The following is a 23,973-nucleotide window of genomic DNA, read 5'->3' on the forward strand; positions in this document are numbered from 1 at the left end:
CAGATCTGTTCTCTGAAGTTCTGGGGAAAGGGAAGGATTCTACACTTACAATATTTAGAAGGAGAACAGGTTTTCCTCGCCATCTTCTCATGCATGCACATATTTTTTGAAATGGGACTCTCACTATGTTGCCCAGGTTGGTCTCGAACTTCCAAGATCAAGTGAGCCTTCTGCCTTGGTCCCATGAGTATTAGCATGACAGGCATGCATCACCACCATGTCTGACTCTGTCTTCTTCTCTGCCTTTTAGTAACAGTGTTAATCAGTAAACTGTTGTCCACTGTCAACTTCATTTGTAATGACAACTTCCTATAATGACAGCATGGAAGTCGTCATTCTAGAGAGATGCCCACAGGTCTTGCTGTGACTGGTTTGTTCAAAACTAGTTTACCATCCAATTTATTTCCATATTTTTTCCTCAGAGACAGCAGAAAAATCATTAAACACATGATGATTGCCAGGAGGCTTTTTGCTTATAATGGTGAGATTGGGCACGGAGTCCCCTAGGATACAGAGTGATTTAAATTTACAGCTTCCTAGGAAGTCTCTAATAGCCAGAGTGAGTTTGTGGATCAGTGTTCAGTCATTTTTGCTATGGTCCTTGTTTCTTATTACAGTTATCAAGGATTAGCATCCCTGGGACTACAGATAAATCCTGTGTGGCCTTTCTCAGGAACAATTCTATTAATATCACTTTTCATTCTTCTAGATGCAAATTGAGGAAACCACTGGGGAGATAAATTATCTCGACCAGATGCCAGCTTTCTCCCTGCCTGTTGGGGAGGAGTCTTCATTTACTGGGACCACTGCAAATTTTGTCTCCAACTTGAGTAAGATCAACAAGGAAAATGCATCATTGACTCAATACCTGGGCCTGGAAAGCTGTCCTCAAGGGCTCCAGCAGGAAGCCAGACAAAACAGAGACAGCAACATGCCTGGTGACCTCTGGGCAGAACCAGCAGGTGAACTGAGTGCCCTAGAAGGCAATGAGGAAGTGTCCCAGGCTCCATGGTCAGCACACCTCCTTCCTGGTGACAGTGCCCACTGCAGGGAGCCAGAGGCTCTCTCTACTGCTTTCTCTCAGCCCACTGCTCCCTCTCTTCCCCTGGAAGATGTGGGCAGTGGGCCAAGGGGCAGAAAAACTGCATGTGTGATGGGGTGTTTTGAAGCTGGTGACCAAGAAACATGTTATGATACCATGGATCTTCCCGTGGCAGCATCAGTTGATAAATATTTGTCTCAAGAAATTTGCCCCATGGACTTGGAACTGACGGAAGGTCAAAGCAAAGTATGTGATTTATGTTCTCCTGACAAGACACTGGCCGTTCTTCAAGCACGAGGTCCTCAGCTTGCACAGTCCACGTATGAGTGCAGCGAGGATGGAGAGCCAGCCAAGTGCCCTCTTCCTAATAGTACCTTCACCTGCAGCGCATCACAGGAGGCCAGCAAAGGTGCTGTGGGGGAAACTCCAGCAAGTGGGGGGAATTCTCCCTCCATCTTCTCCTCCACAGCACCCTGCAACTTAGGAGGGCTCGGGGAGACACAGCCCCTTTGTTCTGAGAATAACTCCCTCGTGAACGTTAGTGAAGGAGGCTATGAAGGCGCCCATCTTGGTGTTGCCATAGACACACTTGTCAGTTACAGGTCAGTCGGAGGATACCCAAAAGAACAGTCAACACAGTCAACTGCTAGTGTTGATTGCCATCAGGTGACCAAGGAGACCGAGGACACACTAGCTAATGAAGCCAACGTCCATACAATCAAATGCCATACTGCTTCAGTTCTTGAGGACAACAGCCTTGTTGATGGTGCTGACCAGACCTCATGTGAGGCACAGAAGGAAAATAATTTCCAGTCTCTTTCCGACATAGAGCCAGGCCATTCTTTAAGCAGCTCTACTAGTGAAATGACCAGGGAGATGTTTATCCCAGCACCCGGTATTCCAGGAGCTCATGACCCCCCCTCACTGCCTGAGGGGCAGGGTCTGTGGAGCGCTTCCTTTCAGACTGATAACCAGCTTGGGTATAAGATCCAGATGGTGGAGGGAGACCACAGCAGAGGTCTTGAAGAGGACTTCCAGGAAAAGGGAAGTGAAAGAAAACAGTGCATATCCCACCAGCATTCTCTTCCTGCAGATTATTTCCAAGAATTTTTGCCCCTGATACCCGCCATGCAACAGGAGGCCAATGTGGAACCCTTCCAGCACTCCCCAGCTGCTTCCAAGGAAGAAACTGGGCATAGCTTGGATCCAAGGACCAGTGTCCCAGTGGTGACTGAGAAGACTATAGAAGACCATAGTCACCCACTAAGCAGTGCTCCACCTCTCCCTGACATCCCCCTTCAAGAAAAAGAAGACATTGGACTAGGAAGTTGGGCTGTGGGCAGCAAGGTGAAGATCATAACGCTGGAAGCACCTGTTTATGAAACCTGGCCACCGGAACAAGCAATGCATTCCGGGTACAAGGAGGCCCAAGTTGATCTCACAGTCCCTAGTAGGGGCTGGGCTCTGTCTGATATCCTAAGAGCAGGTGCTACCAGGCCTGAGGCAGGTGCCTTGGGAGTAGTATCATGGGTTCCCAGCCCTCAAACTGGCACGATCACAGCTCTTGCTGCCAACAAGGACACCTGTGCAGGTGATGTACCAGCCAGACACGCGCATTACAGCAGTCCATCTTCCCAGTGTCTGGGCCAACCCAGACTCCTGGAGTCATCTGTAGACCCTGTGAAGGAAGAGGGGTTAGGTGTCCCAGACTCTCCACTGGAGGTTTCCGAAAGTGGAGCGATGGAAAGCGTTGAAACCACGAGCGAAGAACAGGAAGGAAGTCAGTGGAGGCCGTGCGACCCTACGCTTGTTAACCGGTTTGTGAGCTTCCCTGGCATCCTGGAGTCTTCTGTGGATCCCATTGATGACAGAAGTGAGATGGAGTGTGTCTGGCCTGAGAAGCCAGAGCTCTCTAACTCCAACACAGAAGGGAATGAATCCGCCAATAGGAAAACATGTCAGAGCGCAGACATCCAACCTGCTATCCTGAGGGTTCCACACCCCCAGAGCAGTGGGGAAGTCATTCCAAACGAAAGCACAATCAACCAAAATCACGTAGACAGAGAGCAAGCAGACACCAAACAAAGTCAGGCTAAGAAAGCAAAAGCAGAGGCCCAGGCTGCCATTTGCCAAGCCCAATGTCCTGGTGAAGAGAGACAAGGAATTCCAACTGTAGGCAGCAAGAGCCAAGTACAAGATGGTAATGACAGAAGCCTAGGAGAGGCTGGGCAGATGGGAAAGGACATGGCTGAATTAATTTCCTCCATGTCACCTCTTTCTAGTCGCCCTGTAGGAATGACTCCTGCATCTGTTGAGGTTGACACCAACGACTCCACAGGCCACACTTACGGTGGATCTGAGCCCAGAAACCATCAAGATGTGCTTCCTGCGTGGAAGGAAAAAGGAACCATGGAGAGTGAGTGTGGGAAACATGTGCCCTCTTCGAATGGTCTCACACAGATGCCTTGTGCTTCATCTCCCAAAGGAAATGTCACACGCTTGTCAATAAGCCATGACATTGAGGAAGTGAAATCGGAGGAGCTTCAAATTGCGGAAACCAAACCCCTAAATCCACCCCACTCCCCAACAATGGCCTTGGCTTTCATTTCAGGAGACTGTGAGTCAGAGAAAACCCCTGAAGGCATATTACTTAAGGATCGGTGTCAAAAGTGCTCCCCACTAGCTAGCAGGGAAAAGTCCAGAGAGGAACAGCAGAAGCACCTGGAGACCCAGACCAGCAAGGCACCTGGGGCCCGATCAGCAATGGCTGGGGCAGAGGAGGACAAGAAAAAGCAAGAGGCCTCGGGAAGTGGACATTTAGCAGCAGGGGTAAAAAAGAAAATTCTATCCAGGGTAGCAGCCCTGAGACTCAGACTGGAGGAGAAGGAAAACATGAGAAAGAACACCATTCTGAAGAAAACGCCCAAGTTTGAAAAGTCCTTGTCCCGCACCGACGAGAAAAAAGACTCCAAAAAGGCCCCATGCAAAGCAGAAGGGAAAGGTGAGACCTCGCTGGGCTAGGCAGGAGGCTCCTGTGTCCCTCTGAGTCCTTGTCAGTCAGGTGAGCATCCGGTGGGCGTGGAAGCCACGACTGTGGCCAAAGTGTCCCACGGGTCTCAAACTTGAGCAGCCATCAGTTCACTGGTAAGCTTGCTCAAATGCAGGTTTCTGAGCACCCGCCAGATGTTACCAGGGATGGGGTGGGCGTCCTCAAAAATCTGCACATGCACCCAGTTCCCAGGTAGCTTGACAGGAGATGCGCACCCTAGAACCCCTCCCTCATCAAGGCTGCCTGCTGGTGTGTTTGACAGAGGGGGTGTGGAGAAGATGCTTTGTGGCTTAATTATCTCCTTTTAAAATCTCCTTTAAAAGCTGAGCAGAGGCACTGCTATAGTGAATCTGTAGAACTAAAACGACCACACACTAAGCAGGGAACATAAAGAAATATTTCAGCACAACTTGAGACTTTTTTTAATTGTCAATTGTGCGCCCCCCCGTTAAGCGTAACTTAAGGGAACTTTGGGTTTTTCTGCCACATTTAAGTATAGAATTTCTCCCCAACTCTGTCCTCAGTGACAGTGAGTCTGAATCTACTCAGGTTTCAGTCCCTTTGAACCTCAAAGATGTTGGCATCATTCCTTCCATTCAGGCTAAGGGACTGTCCAGCCATACCTATCCCACGGCCCCAAAGAAGCTACAAAATCTTTTGGAGTGGTCCCTTCTCATGCTGCCTGGCAGTGGAAGTCTGAAGAGAAGATGCCATGGGGAGCTGCTGGGATGCTGGGTGCTGGAGCAGAAGGCTCCCTCCCCACTGATTTGAGGAGAGTTTTCCACATTCTTAAGCCCAGTGCCTGATCTGGGCTGAGGTTTCCTACGCTCAGCCCTTAAGTCCAGAAAGGGTTAGGGGCAAATTGTCATCTGTCAGAGTACGGACCCACCCAGTCAAATTCTTTTTTTTTTTTTCCAAGACAGGGTTTCTCTGTATGTTTTGGAGGCTGTCCTCATTCTGTAGACCAGGCTGGCCTTGAACTCACAGAGATCTGTCTGCCTCTGTCTCCGGAGTGCTAGGATTAAAGGTGTGCGCCCAGAGGCCCTGGGGTGGCTACAACTGAAGGTTTTCCCAAGCCAAAGTGATTCAATGCAGCATGCAGGGCTATTTCCAGGGACCAAGACCACGGTGAAGGCCACTGAGAGGCAGATCCAGTGTTAAACAGCAGGTGTTTGTTGTCTGACTTTTCCTAGAGACACAAGTCTGTGATCCCATGTGTTGACTGGAATTACAGAACAGACACGGGGAGTTACTCATAGGCACATGGATATCCCAAAGTTCAGCTCTGCTTAGATGAGCACTCATGGAATTTGAGTCCCAACAGGTCCCTGCTCTGACTTGTGGTCAGCTCTTGGGGTCCCTTCCCTAGCTGTCATCACAGTTATATAACCTTGGGTGGGGCCCCTGAGATTCTTGAAGGTTCCAGAACTTTTCCAGACTTGTGAATTTGCCTTGTTTCTGGAAATAAGTTTCACAGTGTTTGTGCTGCTGTGTGAGGGATGGAGGTTAGAGATTGGTTGGAATGCTTGGCTTGGAGTCTGGTTTCTGCCAGGAACAGAGAGGCCCTAACGGATGCCTTACCCTTGGAGCCTCCTTTCCTTCACCTGTAGATTGCGGGCACTAACAACGGGACTCATCCCACATAAAGATGGAAAGCAATAGGAAAGAAATGCCAGACTTCCAGCGCAGTTGAAGAACTTAGTCCAGACAGGTTAGAAGGAAGAGTGGTTCTTAGCTGCCCTCCAAAGAATGTGGTCTTTACAGAGGTGTGGAGTCATTGAGTCCGAGGAAACAGGTACACCCACTTGACATCTTCTGGGATCCTCAATACAGAGGAAGTTTGGGGAAGATTTGCTTATATCTGAGCAGGGCTTTACATGGTGGTCCTTTCCCAGATGACAAGGGCCAGGAGTGGACCAGCCTCTCCCCTGTTGAGTGACAATTTCCTTAGCAGGGAAGGAGACAGATATGTGAAACACTGGCACTCACTGTGTCCCCAGCCCCTGTCATACCTGCAAACCAGTCCCAGGCCCCTACCTGATTTGGGGCTGACCACCTGACCATTCGTTTGCTAAGGACATGTTCTTATATGTTGACCTCAGTCATTTGTGATAATTAGTGTGTGTTCTCTTAGTAAGCACCTGCTGTGTGCTCTAGCCCATGAGTAAGTACACAGATGAGGATCAGTGACCTGGAAAATAATTTACTATTATGGGATGGTGGCTTCCATAAGCTCTACCCTTGACAAGACCTGCTTTTTCCTTTTGAACTAATTAGTTCTAATTGCTGTGTATGAGCTTCTGTCAGTGACGAATGTCTTTAAGTATCTACTTCAGCAGTGAGCACTCACAGGTCTTGGCTTTGCTCTCCAGCTTTCTCTGTTTTGGGTTTGCCCTTGTTTAATGTGACCACTAGGAAAATACAACACAGAAGTTTTCAGTTCTGGTGCTGGGGTAGGGGTGGGGCTTTGTAAGACCCGGTCCTCATCTCTAGCCTGGGTGGATCATATGATGCCAGCTGCTGCCTTGCCTGTGTGAACCCAGCAGCCTGGTGCTCTCCTCGGTGCAGCCCAGATTTAATGCCCTCTTCCTGTGGCCTGGCAGAAGTCAGGTGAGCATGCTCAGGGAGCCTGAGAGGAATAACATGGATGCTGCCTGGCCTTGCTTTAGCATCCAAAGCTTAGCACAGTGGAAGCTTCCTGTGTAACAGGAGACTCTGTTCAATATAAAAATTACATTTAGGTGTGTGTGTGAGAGTGTGTGTGTGTGTGTGTGTGTGTGTGTGTGTGTGTGTAACAACAGCTCACAAAAGTCAGTTCTCACCTTCTACCAGGTGGGCCTTGGGGGTTGGACTCAGGTGTCAGGCAGCAATTGCCTTTAAGCCACCAAGCTGGCTCTGTAGCAGTTTTTTGTTTTTAGTCGTCTGCCTTCAACCAGGCTGGTCAGAAGATGAATCTAGCACCGCGCCCATGCACCTTTGCGCATAGGCTGCATTTCTGCTTGTCTGCCACATGAATGGGGTCTTGGCTGACTTTGTTTCCCAGAGTCCATTGTTCAGCTCCATACCTGTGTTATGCCCACCTCTCTACCCATGATGTCACCGGTTCCCATAATGTTGGCAGCAACCTCAGTGAGGCTCTAGTTGAGGGATGTGTGACTCTACCAGCCCACTGCCAGTTCCCGGGGCCAGGGTCTGATTTTAAATTTCGTTCTGATGTCTTATATCGGTGGGGTCAAGGAAAAATTGGAAACTCAATGCAACACCTTCCCTGTAGGAAAATTCGAGGCAGCCAAGTGAGTGAGACCTTGAATTAGTACTTCTGGCTGGCCTCTGGACTAGGCAACATTCTATAATGGTGTGCTCTTTTGTATTACCAACGCTGTGGAGCTCTGCCACCTGGATTTAGTAAACTGATCCTATTTCCCTTAATGACAGGCCTGATGAGCTGTTTGTTCTCTTGCCTGGGTCCCACCAGCCTCCTGTTGTTCTAATGCCTATGCTGCCACCCAGTGGCTACTCTGCCCAATTACATACATATTTGCCCACAAGAGCCAATGCTCATCTCTGGTTAAACTCAGAGGCAAACTCGAATCTCAGTCCAACCTGTGGGAGTCATCTTCTTAGTATTTCTGCTCCATTCAGATAGACATCCCTTTTGCCAGTGAGGTTGATTCCAGACACATGCATTCAGCTCACCAGACCAATTTCACAAAGACAACTGCATTGTGTGTGTGTGTGTGTGTGTGTGTGTGTGTGTGTTATTGTTGAATTATCCTTTACATTTGGGGGACTTAACCTCATTTACCTTGACAATACAGATTTCATTCCACTCCCTAATCACCAGTTCTGATTTTGACCAGGTAATAATTTAATAGTATCTTATTTAAGCCAAGCCCTATGGACTAGGCTTCTATAGTCTACTAGACCTTTCTTTTTTTAAAGAAAAAACATTTTGAACTAGGGACTACTTGTTGCATTTGTGGAGGACTCAGGTTCAATTCCCAGCATCTGCAAAGATGGTCACAACCACCCATAACTTCAGTGCCAGGGAATCTGATGCCCTTTTGGGACCTCTGCAGACACCAGGCACATACGTATGTGCAGGTAAAACACTCATGCACATAGAGTGAAATCAATCTAAATTAAAAACCAAAAATAGTTCAAGTTCGATTTTGTCATGGGCATCATGTACCTTTGGAATTTAAGTAATGAAAAGCAAGTGTTTTCTGTTTGAATGCTTCATCTGTTTTTCCCGATGTTACATTTGAGCCTGCCATATCTCTTCTCAGACCTCTAGTTGCTTCGTTTATAAGTGAGGGCCCTTCCCCCTGACCCTCAGGGATTCTGTAGATCCTTATGGGAAAGCCTTTCACCTGCACTAACCTGAAAATGTATTTCTAGCTCCAGTGTTGTTGAAGAAGATCCAGGCAGAGATGGCTCCCGACCACCCTGGGAATGTAAAGCTGAGCTGCCAGTTTGCAGAAATTCATGAAGATTCTACCATCTGCTGGACAAAAGACTCGAAGTCAATAGCCCAGGTGGAGAGAAGGTGGGACCCTTGTCCTTCCTGCCTTCTCACACTTACTGTTTGTCTGTTTCTTGGTGTGACAATCAGAGAACGTGGTAAGAGGAGATGAGAGGCAAGTTGAAGCAGAGATTCCATATCCAACGTCTGATATGGTTTGGATATGAAGTCCCCCTCCCCACCAAAAGTCCCATGAGCTAAATAAAGGCTTGATTGACAGATGATGAGCTTTGGGGAAACAATTAGAACATGGGGGCCCTGTTTAGCTGGTCAGTCTGATGATGGCTTCCTAACTTGGTGGCGTTCTGGGAGGTAGTGGAAACTCGATGTGGGGCCTGGGTGAAGCTGGGTTTCTGGGTGCGCCTTTGGAGGTGTGTCTTGTCTGTGGCTCTTGTCTGCCTGTTTTCTGGAGGCCACAAAGTGAGCGCTTTTATCTCCATGCTCTTCTTCCATGACTGAGGCCCAGAAACCTAGAGCCAAAATGAAGTCTTTCCTCATTTTAAGTAGTCTGTGTCCGATGTTTCTGTCACAGTGAAGAAAGGCTAACACCATATCCAAGCTGTCCAGACAGGGAGCATGCTGGTTGGTTCTTGCTTCAGCTCTGCCATCTCGAGTTGTACAATCCTAGGAAGGTGCAGACTCTCTGGTTACAGTATTAAAAGTCAGGATGCATAGGGAATAATCTAGTTTGAAACTCTCCGGGCCTATGGTTACAAAATTCTCTGGAACTCTTACTTATGGGTATTTTCTGATTCAAGCCCCCCCCCCATTAATCTAACAAAGGTCAAACAAAGCTAAGGAGAAAACGGGGTTGGGAAGCACACAAGGCCACAGAAGAGTGAAGCTGTTGAGGAGGACAAACAGCCTCCCTTAAGATAGACAAAGCCTATTATACCCAGGTGCTTAGGATGCCACAGGAGTCAATGCCACAGGAGTCAGAGGAGACAGCGAGTGGGAAGATCATTGCCAGAACACCTCATGTCAGTCAACATGCTCAGCTCACTAAACCAGTCCAGTACCTGGTTTATCTGACCAGTTCTCCAAACAAATCAAGGAAACCAGCATGATTTAGCAGCTCCCAGAAACTTCTTTCTGCCTAGAGAGGCCTCGGGTCAGCTCCTAAGTCCTTGGGTAGTGTCCTATCCTTTTAATCTCAGCAGAAATGGGCTGAAAAGTGGGAAATACAAACCCCTATAACCCATCAAATACCTCTGCTTGGAATGAGTGTCCAGAGATTATTTCTCAAACGCTCCCATTACCCTGCCTGTCTTGTACATGGCTTTAAAACAATTATAATAGCAAAGAATTTTTTAAATTCTTTTAAATAGCGTCAATCATGGTGACTCCCTAGAGTCTTATTTTTAAAGTACTCGTTATTGATTTTAATTCGTTCCTGAAACTGTCAGTCAAGAACAATGAACAAGCACTCCCAGCAATTTTTAATTAACTGTTCTTGTTCTAGGCTCAGATTAGTGTTTACACTTTCCAGGTCTTTTTGCATCTAAGAAATATTTCCAAAACCCCAACTTCCCTCTAGGGAGCACATGTCACTAGTAAGCTCTCAAGGCCTTTAAAGTCTTCGTAAGGTTTGCTGTGTTTCTTCTTAGAAATGGCTTAGTTGGACCAATTTGCGTTCTTCTTATTGCTACTTGAGAAAGTTCCTAAGTCACAACTCCTTTGTTCACAGACGGGTCATCTGCATGATTTCAGATGGGTTTTCAAGTGCTTGTTAATTCCCCTCACCCTGACTTCCAGTTGAGTAGTTTATTTTTATACATCTCTACCCGAAGTACCTTAGTGCCTTGTTGTGCTAGTTGGCTTTCCTTCACTCTAGTGAAATAACCCCAGATAACTAACTCAAAGGGGAGCTTATTTTTCTTATCATTTTAGAGGTTCCATTTAAGACTTTGCAGACCTATCACTCTGCATCTGTAATGGGGGTTCTGGATGCCAATGAGAGGGGTCTGTGTTAGAGTGAAATGCTGAAGTCATAGCTAGGAGTACAAGCCCAAGTGCCACAATCCCCCTAGAGGACATGTCCTCAATAATTTAAAGACCAGCTTCTGTGCCTTACTTCCTAAAGGACCCACTAGCACCACCCAGGGGACAAACCTTTAGCATATGCACTTTGTAGGGGGACATTCAACACCTAAACTATAGCACTCGCCAAGGAATAGACTTCAAAGGGTGGGACTCTCTTAAAGATGACCTGAACATGGAGCAAAGGTCCTAAACTCACCAAATGAGAATAAATAAGATGGTAAAACTGCTCAAATGGGCATTAAAAGAATGAAGATGAAAGTAGCCAATGAGGCAAAGGGATATATAAGATATATTTTCAAATTAAATATAAAACCAGCTTATGTTTAACAGGCACTAAACTTCAAGTTATCTTTTCTTCTGCACAGAAACCTGAGTCCATATGTGACTCAAAACTGTCTGGGTGGATCTTTTTATTGTTCGTTTCTGTTTTACGAGATGGGATCTCACTAGTTGCCCGGGCTGCTCCTGAGCTTGTAGTCCTTCTGTTTCAACTTCCTTCATAGTTGAGAGTACAGGCTGTGCCACTGTGTAGATCTGGATGTGTTCTATTTTAAATAATAAACAGCAAACGTAGGGGCAATCTCTTATAAGCAAAGTAACCTTGTGGTGAACCCGTTGAGTGGTGACCTTCCAGGGACATACAATCACCTTTGACCTCTATCCGAGTTTTAGATAATTTCCTTAACAGGCTATGGTTTGGAAGTTGAGAGTCAACATGCTTTCCTGTGGCCAGAGCAAGACTGGTAGACCCTAGAGACACCACAAAAAGAATGCAGTGGCATGCACTGTGTGCATGTCGCAGTGATGTGTCTTAGCTCCAGGGAGCTTTCAAGTTGTCAGTCTCGAAGGCTGTTGTGGCTGTTCAGACTTTTTGACCACTAGGAACCAACTCTCCTCTTTGGAAAAATAGGAGCTTGGGAGGGTCATGGGATTTTGAAAGAAGTGTTGTGCAGAGAGAGTGGTCCAGAAGATAGCTGGGCAAGGCATTTATGCTGGACTCCAGACAACGATAAGCTGGGTGCTGCTGAAGATACATCCCCATCGAATGACCATGGGGAGGGGAAAATGCTCACTGTTCATTCCAGCCTGGGTGCTGATGGATGCTGCCAGCTGCCCCTGGTTCCTTGGGAATGGGGTTAGGTAATAGAGCACCTCCGAGGAGTCTGTGTTAGACTTTAATTCCGCCAACCGGTTTCACCTTTGGCTGTGTTCTTCTGGTCACACTCTTGGTATAGACATCTTTGGCGTTCATCTTCACAGTTATGCATCTTCTGTTCAGCCCTGTGTGTAGCCCTGCTGCCCTAAAGACAGAGTCCATCCTTATAGAGAGTGATAGGATAGGGACCCAGTTTTCCTCTCTGGCTCAAAACGTGTAGATCCCCTTTACTTCCCACAGTGACATTGCTGTATCTCCTCTGTGTTAACGACTGCTTTTCTTCCCTCGTCAATGAGCCCCTAAGACTAAGCATGGAACAGCACTCTTTGGGACATTAATAAGTAGTTTCCCTTCATGGAGAAAGCCTGTTGACACTAACGAACCCCACCCTTATGGCTCCCGACCAAGGTGAGGCCTTTTTTAGAGACTCACAAGCCTGGTGTCTGCTGCTGTTCCAATCAACAGGTAACCTTGCTCCTTCTGGGTTCGCATCCTGGAAGCTGAGGGAACAGTTAAGTAATGTGGCCAAGATCCTCCACAGGATTGGAATCCAAGTCCTTTTGACTTCTTAGTCTCTGCCCCCCCCCGGAAGTAACTGGAGGGGCAATGAGAGAAAGCAGCAAGACAGATGGGGTCTTCCTGAATCTGGACCAAGAAATCAGAGAATCCTTGAGCTTCATGGGTGATGCTGATGAGACAATTCCCTTGAGTTTAGCTCTATCTAGCCTTTTGGGGGATCTTAACTACCCCTTTCCATGACTGCTGCTATATATCCCTAGAGAAGGAGTGCCCACTACTCTCTAGGAATCCTCTGTATTTACTCTGCCAGAAAATGCTCCCCTTAGATATGGACCTGTTTGTGTCTAGTTTTAACCTTCGTCAGGATATGTTCAGAGTCCCAGACAGAGGAGAAAGTGATATGATTTAGTGGACCTTGTTTTCAACCGCTGGTCTATTCCTGGAAGTATAAATCAAAGAGTTGAAGTCTACTGAAAAAAACGACTGACAACAAGGCCTTGTGTTGAAAGAGTAACTGAGACAAACCTGGATCAGTGGATGCTTGTTGTCAGGCTATGAGGTGAATTAAAATGGAAGTGCACAGTGTATGCAATCCTCATGTGAGGACACAACCACAATGGTGTTTTAGTTCAGTTTTGCAGCAAAGTACATGTTTTCAATTTTTGAATGAAGACTATAGCTACAACCATTGATATAATTATCTCCAACTTAAGGGCAGGAATCAGAGGCTACTTGGGGAGCCAGCCTAAGGTCCAGCTTAAATTTCTTAGTGTCTCAGTGCCCTCATCATCTGTGGACTGACAGCAGTAATGTAGCCCTCGTCAGCTGTACTGAGGATGACATGGAGATGATTTTTTTTATTTGCCTGATTCTTAGCTGTCACCGATGTCATTGTTATCGTCATCTTCTTCTTTATCCACCATACCATCAGTTTTTGTGTTCATAACAATTAGTAACTAATATTGGGAAGGTGGATGGAGAGATAGACATAGTTACTAAAGTGAACATTATTTGAAAGGATCCTGAACATGTTTGAAGGGAGACCGAGGCAAAAGGATGGCTTGGGGCCTGGAATTTTAGACTGACATAGTGAGATCACCATCTCCAAACAGAATTACCTACCAAGTGGGAGCCCTCAGTTCTGAATCCTCGGGTAAAGCTAGGAGATGCTTTCTTTTGTGCTTAGATTTGGGTTTAGAATCAGTGATTTCCCTCATACACAAGATACATGTATAATCTACCTAAAAGTCTGAGCTATGACAATAGCAGCTCCCAGATTTTATCATTCCTGCTCCTGGTTTTCCTGATGTCAGTCCTCCAGAACATTTCTGTGTATTTATATTGTGTGATGGAGTAAAAATATTAAACCAAAACCGGTGGTGGTGTTGGCACACTCCTTTAATCCTAGCACTCAGGAGGCAGAGGCAGGCTCTGGGAGTTTGAGGCCAGCCTGGTCTACCAAGTGAGTACCAGCAGCCAGGCCTGTTGCACAGAGCAGCTCTGTCTCAAGAAACAACAACAAAAATAATAATAAAATAAAAAAGAAAGAAAAGAAAGAGACCATTAAACCACAATGCAGCGATCTGCTCTATGTGTAAATACATTGTTTAACTGACTGATTTGGGGAATCTGGTCTATCAGCCAGTTCATTGGCTGAAAGTACAGGGCAGGAAGACATTGACTCCTCCCTTCTTGAGAGCATTAGAAGTTTAGAATGATGAAGCATATGAATGTTAATGTCCCCTATTCCAGCGCAGGGGACAACTCCAGTGTTTCCTTGGCCATCGTCCAAGCTGGTCAGAAGGACCAGGGCCTGTATTACTGCTGCCTCAAGAACAGTTATGGAAAAGTCACTGCTGAGTTTAACCTCACAGCTGAAGGTAAACCTCGGCTTCTTCTCGGCTGCTCGTCAAAGCCTCAGGCCCCTGCCAGCTCAGAGGGACACCTGTCCTGACTCCTGTCTCTTTGCTTCCTTCTAGTTCTCAAACAGCTGTCAAGTCGCATGGAATATAGAGGTAAGTGACCTGAGCTGGCCTGACAGAGAGTGGGCTCCCCACCAAAACACAACCAGCTCCTTGAAGAACACGCATTGTTCCGTGTACTCTTCCAACCAAATAGAGCATCGCCCAGTAAGGGCTGCTGAAGTGCACTCACCATCAGTTTCCACGGGGCTGGAAGGGCTGTTCTCCTGGCCAGAATTTCATAGATTGCCAATACCTAGAAGTGTATCATTTGTGGAAAAGACTGGGCTGCAGCCGTGTGGTTTTGTGGAACTGGCCAGGGGAGTTTGGACTTGAATTTTTTTTCTTTAGGCATAAGCCTTGCTTGCATGAGCGTTCTGGCCCTTGATGCTTGCATTTTGATTCTTCCGTTTCCAGTTTGACTAGCTAAGCAGAATGTAACCTTGCTTGATTGCATTCTAATGAAAAATGAAAGATGTGTTTTTGTGCTGTCTTTTAGTGCATCTGGTGTTCCATAGTCGCATAGCTGCTCCTAGATATCCGTGCAGCTGCTAGGCCATGCACTGACTTTCCACAGCCCGGTGCAGTCTGAGTTTGCTGTGTTGTGTATTGTTCCCTCCAGGAAAATGATTTCTCAACCTACGCCTACCCATGGGGCTAGGAGACTGAGGAGGCTACAGCCTTCCTGTCCTCCTGATCTAAATTACCCCCACACAACCACTTTTCAACAGGACATGCATGGTGCTGGCAAGAACAGCCCACAGCAGCAAGGCAGCCCCACACATCCCTGCAGCCAGCCACGCATTACCACATGCTCAGGCAACCTCTGCCACAGCCCAGCACCCTTGACCAACTTCAGGAAAGATAAGCATTGATGGTTATATTGGATAAATGTCTGGAAGATGTGCTGTGTGATGTTTAAAGGAAAGAAAATAAGTGAGACCTCTGGAAAACAAGGCAATGGAGAGAATGAAGATGTTCTAATGTCTAATACACAGACAACAGGAGACGGAGATTGCTAGGATGTGGTGGCTGTATCTGTGACCCCAGCTCTGGGGAGAGTTTGTGTGTGTGTGTGTGTGTGTGTGTGTGTGTGTGTGTGTGTGTGTGTTGTGCGTGTGTGTGATCAGTATTGTGGAACCACAGCTGCAGAATCTCCACACACAGGGCAGCGACAGGATGTCCAGGAAGAGTCACAGTGAGGGCCCAGTGTTGATGGTGTAGCAGAGCCCAGGGGTCTCAAACCAGTCCAGTTATTCTTTGTGATAAACGCCGGCATGTAAAAATGTATGGATAAAGGGGTTTACTGCACAACTTCCTGTGTCACACTGCAGCTTCCATGACGAGATTGTCTTCCTTTTTCTTTTTGTCTCTTACATTTTATTTTGTTTTATGTTTTGGTGGGGGAGGGAGATGGGTGGAATTGGAGGGCATGATTTGAAAGATGCAAAGAATAAATAAAAAAATAGACAAAACCCCTCTACTCCACCAGGTTAGAAAATCTAAAAGAAATGGATAATCGTCTTGATATATACCACCTACAAGGTTAAGTCAAGATCAGATAAGCAGTTTATAAAGACCTATAACCCCTAGTGAAACAGAAGTAGCCATTAAAAGTCTACAGAGTTTACCAAACAAGCAAACAAAAAGCCCAGGGCCAGATTGTTTTAGTGTGTAATTCCATCAGACTTTTAATGTCAATACTCTTCAAATTATTTTACAATATAGAAACAGAAGGAATTGCCCAATTTTTAAAATAAGGCCATAGTCACCCTGACATCTAAACCACATAAAGACCCAACAGAGAAAGCTGTGACTTGCAAATACTCCATTTTTCATCTTCTAGAGGAGGAAAATATTTCTGCATAAAACTGTGAAATGAGATTTCTACCTGCTCATGATTTATGTCTTCTTGTAAACATTCAGGAAGATTTCAGTTTTTAAAGCTTTGAAGAATAGAGAAGTATTTTTAAAAATGTAAACAATCCTGTCGGATGTAGAAGTGCTCGCCTTTAATCCCAGCACTCAGGAGACAGGCGGGTCCCTGTGCATTCAAGGCCATCGTGGTTGATAAAGAAGTTTCAGGGCAGCCAGAGCTACACAGTAAACTCTTGTCCAAATATTTTTTTAATATCTAAACAATTCTGTTTTATTGAAAGCCATCTATTTTGTTCACTTACCAAATAACTCTAGCTTGACCATCTTTTTTTTTCCTTCTCTTTTCTTTCTTTTTTTTTTTTTTTTTTTTTTTTTGGTTTTGGGTTTTTGAGACAGAGTTTCTCTGTGTAGCTTTGGAACTTGCTTTGTAGATCAGACTGGCCTCGAACTCACAGAGATCCTCCTGCCTCTGCCTCCCGAGTGCTGGGATTAAAAGCATGTGCCACTAACGCCCGGCTTGGCTTGACTATCTTTAAGACAAGTTTTGATTGGCTCCATCTACATCATGAAACTCAGAAAATAATCTACTGCTCTTTTATGAAAAATTCAAAATGATTCTTCTTTCTAAAAGTTCCTCTTCGATGAAAATTCTTTTGACTCATACATTAGTTATTCTTCTACTGCTGTGATAAAACACCACGATTAAAGGGAATTTTTTAAAAAGAGTGTTTAATTATGGTTCCAGTCTATGATAGCAGAGTGAGGGCATAGGAATAGGCAGCTGAGAGCTCACATCTTCTGAACAGCAGACGGAGAACATCCTGGGAATGATCTGCAGTTTTTGAAACCTCAGAGCCCACCTCCATGGCATACCTGCAAAAGAGGCCACGCCTCCTAATCCTTCCCAAACAGCTCCAGCAACTGGGACCAGTTAGTCAAACATATGAACCTATGGGGCTATTCTTGTTCAAACCACCAGAAGTCTTACTTTCCTATTGTATGTGTGTCAGTGTGTGTGTGTGTGTGTGTGTGTGTGTGTAGGAGGTCAGAATCACCTAGATGATTTTCCTGTTCTTGTATATAAACACTGACATACATAGTGTATATGAATATATTGTGTGTGGATATATATATTGATATTTGCATATATGCACATATATTCTAATATTTGCATATGTACACTTTGAGGTGAAACAGCTAGAAAAAACCCCAGAACCCCAGGGGAAGCATGGAGAGACAAATGAGCAGAATGCTGTCGGGTCTCCCTCTATGGTGCTTTCCCCTCTTGGCCACCCAGCATGCCTCTGCTTTTGTGTTCCAGAAATGCAAAAGTCTTTCCTGGCCTCTCCAACTTTGCTCCAACCAACCTTCCCTTGTACATGGCCCTCAACCTGTTCTTCCCACGTTCTCCTTTAATGACCTCTCTCCTCCTCACTCCCTGCTGGGACTCCTGTTAGCTATGTCTCTGTTGGGCATTAAAGCATGATCTGTCCTTCTGGGTTCTACAGATCACCTTTGTCTTTATCCTTTTTGTTTTGGTTTGGTTTTGGTTTTCGAGACAGTTTCTCTGTGTAGCTTTGGAGCCTGTCCTGAAACTCGCTCTGTAGATTAGGTTGGCCTAGAACTCACAGAGATCTGCCTGCCTCTGCCTCCCGAGTGCTGGGATTAAAGGAGTGTACCACCACCACCACCGGGCTGTTTTTATACTTATAAAGGGATGGTAGTTAAGTCACAGATTCGAACTGGAAATGACCCCGCCCACTGAAAGCTGCCCTGTGTTTTAGGATGTGAAGAGATTGAATTCAGCCGGCTCATCTTCAAAGAGGATGTCTTCAATGACAGCTACTTCGGGGACCACCTGCGTGGCCAGATCTCCACGGAGGAGCTTCACTTTGGGGAAGGGGTGCACCGCAAAGCTTTCCGTAGCACAGTGATGCAGGGCCTCATGCCCGTCTTCCAGCCCGGCCACGCATGCGTGCTCAAGGTGCACAACGCTGTTGCCCACGGGACCAGAAACAATGATGAGCTTGTGCAGAGGAACTACAAACTCGCCGCCCAGGTGGGTGAGTGAGCCCAAGGGGGTCTCTTTGGGTTTGAGAATGCCGCATAACATGAGATGAAGATGAGACTCGTAATTGAGAGGAGTATTTGCATAAGGGCATTTGGCTTTTTGAGGGAGAGGATTAAAGCTACATATTTGGGGGACACCGCTTTTCAGTTCCAAGAAGGAACTGGACTTAGTTCAGGGACACCTTTCCTTCTTCTTACCTGGAGTCCAATGGGCTGTGATCGCACTGGTCCTTGAGGATATGAATCCACTAGGTCCAAGAAGCACTATAGAAGTAGGGTTTCTAAGTGACAGCAGATGCTGGGATCCCCGAGGACAGATAAAACCAGCATTAGACTGTGAGGAGAAGGTGGGGAAGAGGGAGAGAATGTTCAGAAGGGTCAGGATTTGTCTCCTTTCTTGCTTTCCTGGGTTTGTTCAAAGTCTGCCCATAAAGTCTAAGGAAAGATTGAGTGGAGTGTCTAGCTAAATTTCTTCTCTCTAAAACTGAGCTTCAGAATGAGAGAAGAAAGGGAAGGGCTCAAGAGGCAAAGAACACCATCTTATTCCTGCCTGTGCCTTGACCCCCATGGTTCACCTTGACCCCATGGTTCACCTTGACCCCCATGGTTCACCTTGACCCCCATGGTTCACCTTGACCCCTGTGGTTCACCTTGACCCCCATGGTTCACCTTGACCCCCATGGTTCACCTTGACACGAGCAGTGGCTAAGCTACTAGAGTTAGGTCCAGAACTTTTCCAATGTGCCTCTTTGAACCGTTACCCATGAAATTAATGGACAGGATTTGGGTGAGGCGCTCCTGTACCATCAACCATTGACCGTCACCCATGGTCCTGTCAAGTGTGGAAATGTCACGAGGTGCTATGTGCTGATACGGGCAGCTCCTGTGCTCTCCACTTGTGTTGCTTTCACCCCAGAAGCCAACCTCTTCTGCCTCCTTTCCTTCCCACCTTTCCCCTCCTTCCTCCTCTCCTCTCCTCCCTTTCCTCTCAAGCACACTCAGTCATGGAAAGTCCCCACCTTGACTCCTGGTCACACAGGCCTTAGAGGGCAGACAGCAGAATCTGCTTGACTTTTCCTAAGGAGCAATCACATGTCCACTTAAATTACACCTCTAAAAAGAAATTGGGGAGGATCCCAGGGGAAACCGGGAATGCCCTTACCAACCATTGTTTGACATCATGTGAAAGAGCCAGGCCCCTCAGGTCAGGGACAACCTTCCTCCATGCTGGTTCTAGAAATGTAGTTTCCAGACACTCGACCTGAGAGGCCAGTGCCTGACTGTGACTACAGTAATTCATATCTCAGAGCACCTTTGTAAACTGGCACCACACTGTAATTTTGGTTTCTGGGGTACAGTTTAGTGGTAGAACGCTCGCTTAACATTCACAAAGTCCTGGCAAGGGTCCCTAGCACTAAAAAGAAAAGTTGCTTCTGTGACGCCAACTAGATATGATAGGGCCTGGGAATCTATTTATCTGAATAATCTTAGAAACATGAATATTCTGAATTCTTCTAATCATCCGGATTTACAATGTATTTGGCCACTACAGGAATGCTACGTTCAAAATACTGCCAGATACTACGCCAAGATCTATGCTGCGGAAGCACAGCCTTTGGAAGGCTTTGGAGAGGTTCCAGAGTAAGTTTGCTGAGCTTGCTATGGATGGGGAGGAGTTAGAGGTTAGGAGGGTAAGAAGGACCAATCATGGGTCAAGTGTTTGATTGCGTCTCTCTGACTCTAAACTCATGAGCGATCACAGGGCTGCTTTCCAGTTCTTGTTTGACCTCCGAAGGTGTAAGAGAATGCCTGATAAATAACATATTTTTAAATTAAAAAAATTAATTATGTGGGGCTGGAGAGATGGCTCAATGGCTAAGAACACTGGCTGCTCTTCCAGAAGGCCTGGGTTCAATTCCACGCACATGATGGCTCGCAACTGTCTGTAACTCCAGTCCTAGGGGTTCTGATGCCCTCTTTTGTCCTCCATGGGAACTGTATGCACGGGGTGAACAGGCATGCAGGCAAAACACCATACAAATAAAAATAAGGTAATTTTAAAATGTAAATCATGTGTTCACACGTGTGTCTTTGTGTGGGATTGTGCACACGGGAGTGCACAGGTAGAGTTCAGAGAGGGGCGTCTGTTCTAGAGCTGGAGTGACAGGTGTTTGTCAGCCACCCGAAGTGGCTACTGGGAACAAAACTAGAGTCCTCTGCAAGAGCAGTAAGTACTCTTAACCACTGAGCCACTTCTCCTGCCTCATGGTAAATATTCTTTTTTTTTCTTTCAACTATTGTGCTTCTAGGAAGATGGGCTCAGGCTGCTCTTCCAGAGAGACCTGTCCTAAATTCCCAGCATCCACATGGTGGTTCATGACCATCTATAACTCCAGTTCCAGAGGCTCTGATGCCCTCTTCTGGCTTCCACAGGCACTGCATGGAAGTGATGCAGAGATAATATGGAGACAAAATACCCATACACATAAAACAAAAACAAATATTTTTTTAAAGTTTATTATCATTATATGTGTGTGCATATACAGTGGGGCTCTTGTGATGTGGCACACACAGAAGATAGATGATAGCTCTGTGGATTTGGTTATCTCCTTCCACCTTTATGTGGGATCCAGGGGTTGAACTCAGGTCACCAGGCTTGTAGAGCAAGTGCTTTTACCTGCTCAGCCACCTCACCAGCACTGATATTCATTAAGTAAATACATGATTGGATAAAAGAATGGATTCTACCACATTAAATAGACACTATGGTGTCTACTGCCTCCAATAGAAAATTGGACACCTTCCCCATTCATAGATTTTACTTTCACTGCCTTATCCAAACAATAAACAAATACAAGAGACCAAGAGACTATGACAACAGTAAGTAAGCTATGGTGACACAGTGGGGGAAGACCAGGGACACTGGAACAGAATCTACTTCCCATAATCCTCTGGACAGAAATTGTATACTTGATCCACTCATTGCCTAAGCATTTTGAGGTTCAGCAAATTCCTGAGAGTCTGGAACTTGTGATTATTAGCTGTTTGTGTGATAAGGTCATATTTGCATGCTAAGCAGAAAGAGGCCATGAGGAAATGCAGGAAGAGCGGCCATTTACACATCAGTGAAATCAGGAGGGGAAGGAAGCAGTTCTTGTCTGTATGCTCCCCATTTACTCAGGAACCCTTCCCGTTGGGTGCTATGATATAGTAGGAAGTCCAGTACTTTCTGATGTCTGCCAAGAAGCACGTGACACATGTCTAGTGCAAGGAGATTCGGCGGCAACTTTAGCAAAATTAATATGCCGTGCGCGGGTGGGGGGGACAACACTGCTTTTCTGTTAGACACTAAGACAGTAGTTGGGATGAGTTCCATTTCATAATGTAGGAACTTGCTCATTATCTTTCTTGCTCCCTCTTTTTCCAGCCTCTGTTCTCTTTAGTTTTTCCTTAAGGAAGGAAAAATAGAAACTGTAACAGAGTTTTAGCCCACATTCTGGCACTCCAACAAGCTAGGTTTGGACACCTGTCCCAGTATGACCAGTGATGGTGAAAACCAGAGAAAGGAGATTGAATTTGTGCATTGATAAGAGGAATGGGAAAGGAGTCCCTGAACTCCAAGTTCATCCTTGGGATACTGACAAGAGCTGTAGGTAGGGTCAGCCTTGTCTACAGAGTGAGTTCCAGGAACTCTGTATGTATGTATTATGTATATGTATATATGATAAAGAAAGAAAAAGGAAGGAAGGACTGTGGCAGGAGGCAAGAGGTATGCATAAGGAAGCAATGAAGAGGGCCAGGTGTATACATAACTAAAGAACCTTTGCTTCTGCATGGTGAGCCAGGGTTGTTATTGCTGTCACCCCTGAGGACATGACCTGGTTCCTGCTGCTGCTTCGGGATGCAGCCTCATCCTAGTGGATAATTGACCTATCTAGAGTGTGGTCTGTCTTGGGAGGCTTTGCTGTTTCCGGAATCCAAGGGTTCAGAGGATGACTGATCTCTGTGCCTTCAGCCTGACGTGGGGATGAGACAGGTTAGGTAGGCAGGCACTCCTTAAGTGTTTAACGTGTCCAGGCAAAATCAAGCAGGACTCTGGCCCAAAAGCAAGGAGTCAAATGCAAAACCAAGGCAGAGCTGCCAGGCTTTCAGCCTCCTTTTAGTTACCTTGTGGCCCCAAATGGGAGTCAATGCTTTTGTGGTCCCTTCATTTTTATGAAGTGTGTATGTGTATGCATGCATGAGTGTGTGTGTGTGTGTGTGTGTGTGTGTTACAAAGATTGTGTGGAGGTCAGAGGACAACTTGTAGGAAGGGGTTCTCTCTTTGGCCATGAGGAGCTTGGGGATTGAACTCAGGTTATCAGGCTTGGTAGCAAGTGTCTTACCCAGTGAGCCATCTCACTGAGCCACAAAAGCAGTTTCTAAGTGCCAGTCATAAAAGCAAAACTATGGAGTCCTACCACAGGGGTAGACCCAAGTTTTGTGCAACTTGACTCTTGAACTGCTTAGGGCCCTTCAAAAGGAAAGAACTCACAATGGCTATCAAGATGGGTTTAGGGGCTTAGAAGGAAGGGGGGATACAAGTAGGGAGTACAAGCTTAATTGATTTCACCCATAGACACCAAACCCCCATAGCCACCAAGCCAGGCCACTGCCCTAAAGACAGATGAAGACATTTTTCTACCAAAAAATGGTTTCTCCTTGCTTACAATAGGAGAAGTTGTGACTACATGAGTGATTATAGCATACGGATGGGTGAACATTCTCTGAAGGATGTCTAGGACAGATATTCACCAACCTAAATCTGAGAATTCTACATCGGGATGCAGACATGTGTGCCTGAGCTGGCCCCTCACACTTCTAGGAAAGTGCATATTGCTGGGATCTGGAGGCACTGGACCCACAGTCCACCCCCCCACCCCCACACACACACACACACACACACACACACACCATACCACACACATACACGTACACCACACACCACACATACATACCCCCCAACACCACACATACACACACCCCTGTATAAACACCTGCACACACACACTTGCATACACCACACCACACCACACACACACACACACACACACACACACACACACACACACACAAACCATGTTTACTTCAAGAAATGGACCCCTGAAGCAGTTTTCTTTTTAGGGAGCTTTTGGGGTCTTGAAGACAAAACACTCCATACTCTGGAAGTTTTTGTTTTCGAATTCATGAATATCACATTGTCTATGCAAATAGCACCAAGGGGGCAGAGAGCAGGCTAATTGAGATTGTGAGTAATGCCCAGACTTTGTTCTGGTTCCCCAAGGGCTACAGGATTAATAAGAACCCAGACAACCCTTGAGTCCTTTTGTTTGGTGGGTAATTGGCTAGGAGTCTTCAGAAGGTCCCCTGAGTCTTGTAAATGTGACAAAGCATGATAGACAGACAGAGGCTTGATGACCAACCTGCTTTTTTAGGGATGTACAGTGGGACCACAGCTCCAAATATGCCCCTCTCATCCAACGGTCCCTAGATACCTCTTTCACAAGACACAAATGCTGTCACCCTAAGCTGGCAAAGGCTTGAAGAGCCTTTCATTTGCTTCTCCTTCCACCTGGAAGGTTCTCTCCTAAGATACCCTCATGGCTGCCCCCAGCTTTCTGCTGGTCTCACTCAAATGTCCTTTATCAATAAGCAAAGACTTCTGAGACTGAATAAAATGACAGCCCCCTC

The 23,973-nt window shown here is 46.2% G+C and overlaps 1 protein-coding gene across 3 annotated transcripts in view; it reads left to right on the top strand.

Annotated features, from left to right (window-relative positions):
- Alpk2 (alpha kinase 2) overlaps positions 1-23,973 on the top strand; it is a 124,106-nt gene that overhangs the window by 79,604 nt on the left and 20,529 nt on the right. The window contains exons 5-10 of one of the 3 annotated variants that reach the window (XR_005875702.1): positions 710-4,043; positions 8,493-8,640; positions 14,087-14,214; positions 14,314-14,349; positions 17,958-18,236; positions 19,796-19,884. Coding sequence is in view for 1 of the 3 variants with exons in the window: in XM_040741699.1 (XP_040597633.1) it covers positions 710-4,043; positions 8,493-8,640; positions 14,087-14,214; positions 14,314-14,349; positions 17,958-18,232; positions 19,796-19,884 (4,010 nt within the window). In the remaining 2 variants the exon portion in view is untranslated. Of the gene's footprint in view, positions 1-709; positions 4,044-8,492; positions 8,641-14,086; positions 14,215-14,313; positions 14,350-17,957; positions 18,237-19,795; positions 19,885-23,973 lie in introns of those variants that run through there. The other 2 variants (XM_040741699.1, XR_005875703.1) reach the window with 2 other exon arrangements.

The sequence above is a fragment of the Mesocricetus auratus genome, unplaced genomic scaffold, assembly GCF_017639785.1.
Source record: "Mesocricetus auratus isolate SY011 unplaced genomic scaffold, BCM_Maur_2.0 Super-Scaffold_6730, whole genome shotgun sequence".
NCBI lineage: Eukaryota > Metazoa > Chordata > Mammalia > Rodentia > Cricetidae > Mesocricetus > Mesocricetus auratus.